Source organism: Primulina eburnea, chromosome 7 (assembly GCF_022965805.1).
Source record: "Primulina eburnea isolate SZY01 chromosome 7, ASM2296580v1, whole genome shotgun sequence".
In the NCBI taxonomy this organism is placed as follows: domain Eukaryota; kingdom Viridiplantae; phylum Streptophyta; class Magnoliopsida; order Lamiales; family Gesneriaceae; genus Primulina; species Primulina eburnea.
In genome coordinates, this window is record NC_133107.1 from 14,087,474 (window position 1) to 14,097,929 (window position 10,456).

The window sequence follows — 10,456 nt, forward strand, 5'->3', positions numbered from 1 at the left end:
GTTGATTTGATTCATAATATAGTTATATCATTCAAATCCTATTTTGATTATGGTAATTATGCTAAGTATAGAGGAAGGGTGTGACAATTAATATGGTATCAGAGCCCACGGTTCTTCGACAGGGAAGACACTGCACTTCATCTACATGGAGAACTCGGCAAGTAAGTATCTTTGTATCCCATAGTTTATGTTAAGTTATGTGATCTATTTGTAGGTTAAGATAAGCGACGATGCCACCGAAACGTAAAGTACATGAGGGAGAGTCATCTAAGGGCAAGGCCCCAGCAGTCGAAGGTGAAGGTAGGGCGCCACGACCTGTAGATGACTTCGCCCAATTACTCCAACAACAAGCAAAGGTCCATGGTGAACAAATCCAGCAGCTACTGGAGATGCAACGGACTACTCATGAACAGGCACAAGCTCAAGCCATAGTACACAGACATGTGCCTGTTCAAACAGACGTATATGATCCTTTTAGACATTTGAATCCTCCGGAATTCATGGGAAGCACTGATCCAGCAGTAGCAGAAGAATGGATTAAGTCGTTGGAGTCCATCTTCTCCTACCTTCATATGGAGGATGCAGACAAAGTAACTTGTACCGTATTTTTATTAACAAAACATGCAAGAATATGGTGGGAAAGTGCAAAAGTGGCATTATCGGTTGGACCACTGACATGGGGAACTTTCAAAACCGTGTTTTACAACAAGTATTTCAGTAAAGACGTACGAGCTAAGAAAGCCAGAGACTTCCTTAACCTGAAGCAAGGAACTATGGCAATGACAGAATACATACAACAATTTGAGGCCGGAGTCCAATATGTACCATATATTGCACAAGATGACACCAGTAAGGGCGAACATTTCATGCGAGGACTTCGCTCGGAAATTAAAAGAGATGTACGAATGTCGAAAGTTGCTACGTATGGGGAGATAGTAGAAAGAGCACTTATGGCAGAACAAGATGAACATGATATTGACAGAGACAGACAACAACGAAGGCAGCAGTACTTTCAGAAGAGCCAAGGACCAGGACAAGGCAAAAAGACTGATAGCAGAGGTACTCGACCAGAGGAACCCCGTGGCAAGGGTCCTCCTCCACGTAAAGAACAAGACAGACCACCTTGTCCTAAATGTGGCAAACTTCATGGCGGGGAATGTATGCAAGGTTCCAATGTTTGCTATCGCTGCAAAAAGCCAGGACATCTCGCCAAGAATTGTCCAGGAAGTTCAGAGAAAGTACAGGGACGCCTTTTCTCCATGACCAAAGAAGAAGTGGATGCTGATACATCGATGATCACCGGTATGTTCTTGATTTCTGGTATTACTGCTATTGTTTTACTAGATTCAGGAGCCACGCATTCTTTTATTTCGGAATCGTTTGTAAAGAGACTGGGCATTACACCAAGTACAACAGAGACACAACTCGCCATAGCCTTACCTTCCGGGCAAGAATTACGGACAGATCAGATTGTGCGAGGATGTCCAACATATGTCCAAGGCCATCAGATGTATGCTGAATTGATTGTTTTGAAAATGAACGATTTTGATGTGATATTGAGAATGGATTGGCTCTCGAAGTACAGAGTTAATATTGACTGTGGCCTGAAGATGATCAAGTTTGCACCAGTAGGAGCTGAACCATTCACAGTAGCAAGTGCAGGTATATCCTTACCTCTTCGGATAATCTCTTGTATGAAGGCTTGTAAATTATTACAGAAGGGGTGTCAAGGATATTTAGCATCTGTTTTAGTTATTGATCCACCGGTTCGTGAACTAAAAGATACAGATGTCGTTTGTGAATTTCCAGAAGTATTTCCTGATGATGTAACAGGCTTACCCCCAGATAGAGAGATCGAATTTGTGATTGATGTTGTGACAGGAACTCATCCGATCTCCAAAGCTCCTTATCGATTAGCTCCTACAGAAATGAAAGAACTGAAAGAACAGTTACAGGAGTTGCTTGATAAAGGGTTTATTAGACCGAGCTTTTCACCGTGGGGTGCACCTGTTTTGTTTGTGAAAAAGAAAGACGGTACCCTTCGTCTATGCATTGATTATCGGGAGTTGAACAAAGTGACAATCAAAAATAAGTATCCACTCCCTAGAATTGATGATTTGTTTGATCAACTACAAGGAACTGCTATCTTTTCGAAGATTGATTTACGATCAGGCTATCATCAATTAAAAGTGAAGTCAGATGATATTTCTAAGACTGCCTTCCGAACCAGGTACGGGCATTATGAATTTCTTGTAATGCCATTTGGACTAACGAACGCACCAGCTGCTTTCATGGATTTAATGAATAGAATTTTTAAGCCATTCCTAGACTGGTTCGTGATTGTGTTTATAGATGATATTCTCATCTACTCACGAACTGTAGAGGAGCATAGAGAACATTTGCAATTAATTTTGCAGACTTTGAAGGATAAACATTTATATGCCAAATGGAAGAAATGTGAATTTTGGCTTGAACAAGTAGCATTCTTGGGTCATATCATTTCAAAAGAAGGCATATCAGTGGATCCAAGTAAGATTGAAGCTGTTAATAACTGGCTACGACCTACCACTGTTACCGAGGTACGCAGTTTTCTTGGGCTAGCTGGTTATTACCGTCGGTTTATGGCGGGATTTTCTAAGATAGCATTGCCTTTGACTGCTTTAACCCGAAAGAATGTGAAATTTGTATGGGACGAAGCATGTGATCGCAGTTTTCAAGAGTTAAAGGTAAAATTGACTTCAGCACCGGTCCTTGCTATTCCAGAAGGATCAGGAGATTTTGTAGTGTACACTGATGCTTCGAAACAAGGTTTAGGAGCAGTCTTGATGCAACACGGGAAGGTGATTGCTTATGCCTCTAGGCAATTGAAAGAATATGAAAAGAACTATCCCACACATGATTTAGAACTGGCAGCAGTGGTATTTGCGTTAAAAATTTGGCGCCATTATCTGTATGGCGAACGGTGTGAAATTTACACGGACCACAAGAGTCTGAAATATTTATTCACGCAAAAGGAACTGAATATGAGACAACGACGTTGGTTGGAATTGGTGAATGATTACGATTGTGTTATTAATTATCATCCAGGCAAAGCCAATGTTGTTGCAGATGCGTTAAGTCGAAAGTCCAGTTCTATTGCTGCAATGCAAGTACAAGAACAAATCCTATGGGATTTGCAGAACTTGAAACTTGATGTTATTCCAAAGCTGCAATTCATCTATCATCTCTTATGGTTCGACCAACGCTTGCAGACAGGATTAAGGTCGAACAAAACACAGATAATGAATTACAACAATTGAGGCAGCGAGATGAAGAAAAAGGAAATTTGAACTTTGAATTGGATGGGGAAGGAATATGGACATATCGAGGGAGACTGTGTGTACCAAAACAAGGAACGATCAGGAACGACATTCTTATTGATGCTCATGCTACTCCCTATTCGATCCATCCAGGAGGCACGAAAATGTACAAGGATTTGAACCATTATTTTGGTGGCCAGGTTGCTCAATTTGTTGCACAATGTCTAACTTGTCAACAGGTCAAAACTGAACATCAAAGACCAGCAGGACTCCTGAAACCACTACCCATTCCTGAATGGAAATGGGAGCATATTACAATGGATTTCATCCTTGGTTTGCCAAGAACACAAAGAGGATTCAATGCTATATGGGTTATTGTGGATCGACTTACAAAATCAGCTCACTTTCTTCCGGTGAAGACCACATACACGATGAATCAATATGCTGAATAATACATCAAGGAGATAGTGAGGCTTCATGGTATCCCAGTGTCCATTGTATCAGATAGAGATCCAAAATTTACATCTGCATTTTGGAAAAGTTTGCATCATGCTATGGGAACTCGATTGTCATTCAGCACAGCATTCCACCCTCAAACTGATGGACAATCAGAACGAGTGAATCAGATCTTAGAAGATATGTTGAGGGCCTGTACTATTGATTTTCCAGGCAGTTGGGACAGTAAACTACCGTTGGCTGAGTTTACATATAACAATAGCTATCAGTCAAGCATTGGAATGGCACCATATACTGTATTATATGGTAGAAAATGTCGATCTCCAGTACATTGGGATGAAATAGGAGAAAGGAAATTGTTAGGCCCTGAATTGGTAGAACAGACAGCTGAATTGGTAACCAAGATCAGAGAAAGAATGCACACTGCTCAGAGTCGACGGAAAAGCAATGCTGATGTGCGACGTCGTCGATTGGAATTTCAGGTTGGTGACCATGTATTTATTAAGATATCACCATTGAAGGGAATTTTGCGTTTTGGTAAGAAGGGAAAATTGAGTCCAAGATATATCGGTCCATTTGAAATCTTGGAAAGAATAGGAGACAGAGTCTATCGAGTTGCATTACCACCGAGTTTATCAAACGTTCATAACGTTTTTCATGTTTCCTTGCTACGAAAGTATTTGGCCAATCCTTCTCACGTTCTTCATTACGAACCATTGGAGCTTGCATCGAATCTCTCGTATGAAGAACGGCCGGTCCAAATCCTCGATAGGAAATCAAAAGTGTTACGAGGCAAGGAAATACCCTTGGTGAAACTGTTATGGCGAAATCATGCAATAGAAGAAGCAACTTGGGAACGAGAAGACGAGATTCAACAGAGATATCCCGAACTATATGGTACGTCAAATTTCGAGGACGAAATTCTTTGAAGGAGGGGAGAATTGTAATGCCCGGTTACTCGTACAAATGATTAGCAACACGTTTATGTCGTTTATTTTGTAGTTAATTACCTTATTAGATTTCACGTGAGGATTGAAGTATCAATATTGAGTTTGAACATGACTTTTATATTGTTTATGGTGCATTGAGAATGAATAAATGTCAAAATAGTGATGGTAAGATGTGTACATAGAAATAGTGTTATGAAGTTGGTAGGAAATGAGATGTAAATATGGTAGTTCGTACGGGTTTTAGCATAATGATTTGAATATTGATCCAAATTGTGTGAGGCCTTAACCCTTAGAAAGCTAAGATATAATGCTACAACTTTCACGTTTCGGGTTTTGTCCAAATCATTGTGGAAGACAAGCCAAAAGCGCCCCGAAGTCAGTTGTGTGTATCGTTACTCCTACAATTACACATGTTGGGAGAATGGGCATAAATTTTTACTCAGACCTCCAAATGACATGAAACCAGTGGGCGATTCAAGCCAAGACATAGAGCTACAACTTCCTAGTTTACCATTTTTTCAGATTATGAACGGAAGATACGTTTCCGGAGTGATCTTTGACGAATTAGTGTGCAGAAGCAGAATAGGTGGCGCCCGAGCGGTAATAAATTACCGCCCGAGCGCCAATGGTTCTGGATTTTTGGTTTTGGGCAGAAAGTGCCGCGCTCGAGCGGTAATTTATGACCGCCCGAGCGCCGCCCAATATATAAGAAGATAAGTTTCGACTTCCTTGACCTTATTTACCATTCCACAACTCTTTTTCCACAGCAAAACTCGAAAGACACAAATAAATCTTCCTCCGAAAGCTCATCTCTTCTTCTTCATCATCAATTTGAAGTTAGATTTTAGTTCTCCATCACAAGAACTTCATAAGGGTGTAAGTTTTCATCTCTTTTGGTTATTATAAATGTAGAGGAGCAAACTTCACCTTGTATAGAAATAGTAACTGAACTATTGGTTTATTGACAGTATAGGAGCGAAATACATCGTCTCAAACAAGTATTCGTACGATTGGACTGTGAGTTGGCATGTTCTTGAAGTAATACATGAGTAATATTATGATTTCAAATGATTCTCATTGATTATTGATATATGTACATTGTTAGTATATTTATTGTTGAAACATAGCACCATATTCCATTGTTATGTATTAAATATGTAAGGAACTCATGAATATTGAAGATGGGTGCTATGTCAAGAACAAGAACATGAACATGAAAGGAAAATGACTGATTTTTACATGATATAGAGCTTGTAGACATCATGGGTGGTTTTAAGTCCACCAAAGCTATTGGCCAATATATGTTCATGGGGCGTGGGGTTGCCAAAGGTTGCTCCCTGACGTCCAACACAGTAGTAGCTATATAATAAAGCAAGCACAGTAGTACAGGTCAACTAATGAGGCTCAAGTACAAAATGAACATTGAATATATGCTACGGTATGATATGTTTTTAAGATTCATTATTGATCACGACTTGATATGTATGTTCCTTCGAAGCATATTGATACGTACAAGTGCCAACTTATTGAGTTTTATAAACTCACGTAGCTCATGTGTTACAGGATCAGGTAGTGAAGATGCCTAGGATGCCGGTTCGCCAATGGATGCTAGTGACGTGCCCTACCTCGACAAGAACCGGGACTTCTTATTGTATAGCTTCCGCATATGTATTGTAGTAAATTTTATATGAGGGTTTGAAACAAGTTCCAAGTTATGTATGATGATACAAAGTATGTTGGTATATGAGAATATGTTTATAAATGTGTATGAATAGTATTGCTTGAGGTTTGGTGTATACAAAATATAGGGACATCATGCCAAAATTTTTACAAACCGTCAAAGTGATGCCCCTTGTTGATTTGATTCATAATATAGTTATATCATTCAAATCCTATTTTGATTATGGTAATTATGCTAAGTATAGAGTAAGGGTGTGACAGGTATAGTCTGATCAGGCTCTTTTATGTTATGGGTCACTTGCTTTGAAACATGCCTCTACGCAAAATGATCAAGTTATGTATGTTTACGTATGCAGTATGTTTATGAAAGTTTATGTTGATGACACGTCTAGTTATGCATGTACGTATGTTCAAGTTTGTTATGCAAGTTCAAGTTTCAAGTTATGTATGTCCTATTTTAAAGTTGCATGCGATTTTATTACGTAGTACTAGTTATCCCAGTTTATACGTGTTGAGTCTTTAGACTCACTAGACTTGATCGATGCAGGTGAGTATGTTGACGAGGAGGCAGGAGGTGGTGACCAAGGGGCAGGCTTGGACTGAGCGGCAGGCTAAACCCAAGGACCGCCCACGTTATTTTACGATTCTTTTTATGCAAGTTTAAAATACTCTGATGTTATGTTTCGTTTCAAGACTTTTGGAACAGTGTTTCTTTTCAGCAAATTTTATTGGTGATGTCGATTTCAAATATTTTTATTGATGAAGGATGTAGTGACGACCGTATTTGATTTCATTTCCGCAATTCATTTAGTTTAAAAGAAAATCTTAAATTTTTCCGCAAATTTTAAGTAGTAAAGAATACGGTTCGTTACACCTGAGCTCGCCTGTCACGCTCGCCCATCACCGCCCAGCCAGCTCGCCCAACCCCTCAGCTCGCCTGTCACGCTCGCCCATCACCGCCCAGCCAGCTCGTCCGGCCCCTCAGCTCACCCCGACAGCACGCCCACACGCTCGCCCTCGCCTGCCCATACACCTGCCAAGCTCGCCCCTTGCCGCGTGATTGCCCACACCGTGCCACGCTCGCCCCTCGCCCGAGTGGTTGCCCCTCGACGTATGCCCGTGCTCGCCCGAGCGCTCGCCCTGCCTTCTCCTCGCCTCGCCATCTCCCCGTGCAAGCCACTGCCCAGCCTCGCCATGCAGCTTCTCGCCCAAGCGCACGTCACGCTCGCCCCGCTTAGTGCCCGTCCACTTCCGCCATGCTCGCCCCTCGCCCATGCGCCCCTGATGCCACGCTCTCCCCTTGCTCTTCGTCCGCCAGCTCGCCCCTCGCCCTTCGCCCAAGCTCGCCCCTTGCGAATGATTGTCTAATTTCTGAAAAAATTATGGGGGCGTTGCCCCCACACCCCCACGACCTGACCGGGCAGGTCGATCCACGTAAACTCTGCTCGCCGTAAACATCTTTCGTTATCGACTAACAAAATAAATTTTTCTCCTTCCAAAATCTGCTCCTTTGCTAGGCGATGCCTTAGCAAGAAAATTTAATTCTCCTCCACTCTGCTCCTCTGCTAGGCGACGCCATAGCAGGAAAATAACATTTTTCTCCTCCCAAACTCTGCTCCTTTGCTAGGCGATGCCTTAGCCGTAAAATAAAAATTCACTACCTCCACCATCTAACTCCTCTGCTAAGCCGGGTCTTAGCAGGAAAATGAAAACTCAACATCTCCACCCTCTAACTCCTCTGCTAGGTGACACCTTAGCAGGAAAATTAAATTTAATTCTCTTCATCCACTCTGCTCCTCTGCTAGGCGATGCCTTAGCAGGAAAATAACATTTTTCTCCTCCCAAAATCTGCTCCTCTGCTAGGTGATGCCTTAGCAGGAAAATAAAAATTCACCACCTCCACCCTCTGACTCCTCTGCTAAGCCGGGTCTTAGCAGGAAAATAAAAACTCAACACCTCCACCCTCTGACTCCTCTGCTAGGTGACGCCTTAGCAGGAAAATGGAATTCAATGCCCCCGCCCTCTAACTCCTCTGCTAGGCGATGCCTTAGCAGGATAATAAAATTCAACTCATCCATCTAACTCCTCTGCTAGGTGATACCTTAGCAGGAAAATAAAAATTCAACACCTCCACCTCTAACTCCTCTGCTAGGCCGGGTCCTAGCAGGAAAAATCAAATTCTCACCTCATCATCTCATAACTCCTCTGCTAAGCCGGGCCTTCGCAGGAAAAATCAAGCTCTCACCTCATCATCTCATAACTCCTCTGCTAAGCCGAGCCTTAGCAGGAAAATAAAATCAACACCTCCACCCTATAACTTCTCTGCTAGGTGATACCTCAGCAGACAAATAGAAATTCAACCTCCTCACCATCTAACTCCTCTGCTAGGTGATACCTTAGCAGGCATATTTAATTTCTCAAGCTGCTCCTCTACTCGGCGATGCCTTAGTAGGAAAATAAAATTTCTCCGCGCCCCAACTCTGCTCCTCTACCAGGCGATGCCTTAGTGGGAAAATAAAATTTCTCCCCGCCCCAACTCTGCTCCTCTACTAGGCGATGCCTTAGTAGGAAAAAATAAAATTTCTCCCCGCTCCAGCTCTGCTCCTCTACTAGGCGATGCCTTAGTAGGAAAAAATAAAAATTTTTTCTCGCTCCAGCTCTACTCCTTTACTAAGCGATGCCTTAGTAGAAAAAATAAATTTTTTTCTCTCCTTCTAATACAACAACATTCATGAATTGAAAAGAAGAACCTGATTTTATTGAATTCCAATTGATTACATGAGAAAATGTAAAGATGAAATACATCAACGATAAAATCCAGAATGATATGCCCTAAAGTGATAAACATTCCAGGGATTCCTAAAAGCCTTGCTTTGAGTATTCTTCAAGTAATAAGCTCCAGAATTAAATTTCTCAATCACTCTGAAAAGATCATTCCACTCTGGGTCCATCTTTCCCCTCCTTCTTGTACCTAGGACCAAGCCACACATTTCCTCCTTTCCTAATCATGTTAACCTCCAAACGCGCTCCTTCCCCTCTTCTTTCACTATCCCCTCATAACACCGACGCGCGACCCTCTGATCCCTGCATAAAACTCCAACCTCCTTCCCTACGGTAAACTTCAACTTCTGATGATACGTGGACGCTACAGCTCTAAAATCCTTTAGGGCTGGTCGTCCCAGAATTCCATTGTAAGTGGATGGGGTATCCACCACAGTAAATGTTGTCATTTTTGTTACCCGCCGAGGCTTATGTCCCAAATATAGAGGAAGAACAATCTGATCCAAAGGCGGGATGGCGTGTCCTGCAAACCCATACAGCGGGGTGGATACCGGCTCAAATTCAAATCCTCCCATCTTAATTTGATCAAACGTGCTCTTGAACAAGACATTCACGGAGCTTCCATTATCAATAAATATTCTCGCCACATCATAATTGGCAATGGTGGCCGTTACCACCAAGGCATCGTTATGTGAAGTGACAACACCTCGAAGATCTTCTGGCCCAAAGCTGATGACGGGGTCTTGTGGTAAGTCTGCACCCTTAGATATCTTAAAGTTCTCCAACCTTCTCCCATGTGCCTTCCGAGCTCGCCCAGAGTCTCCATCAGTAACACCCCCCGAGATCATATGAATCATTCCTCTATGAAAGGATCGGTGAATCGGGTAAAGAGTGTTTAGAAGGGGGGGTTGAATAAATACTGCTCGATAAAAATAATTCTTCGACAAACTGATTTCAGTTTGTATTACAAACTGAATCTAAAATATTCTTTCGGTCAACAACAATCAGTTAAACTGAATAAACAGTTGCGGAAAACTAACTGATTGAAAGATAGAGTATCTAACTGAAAATAATAACTGAAGGTAATAACAACACAATTTGTTTCTGGATGTTCGGAGACTTGAATAACTCCTACGTCACCCCTTCTATCACGCAGATAGGATTTTCACTAAAAGACTTTGATCAAATACAAATCAGTGTACTGACCCACTTCAGTTTGGACTTATCACTTTGCCAATGCTGAAACTCTTAGCATACAACACTTTTACAGATCGTAAATGATCTTAGCAC

General features: G+C 41.8%; 1 protein-coding gene across 1 annotated transcript; it reads right to left on the reverse strand.

Annotated features, from left to right (window-relative positions):
- Positions 1-9,390: 9,390 nt before the first annotated feature.
- LOC140835712 (uncharacterized) lies at positions 9,391-10,023 on the reverse strand. The gene has a single exon (XM_073201117.1). It carries the CDS (start codon positions 10,021-10,023, stop codon positions 9,391-9,393), a length of 633 nt encoding a protein of 210 aa, XP_073057218.1.
- Positions 10,024-10,456: the final 433 nt, after the last annotated feature.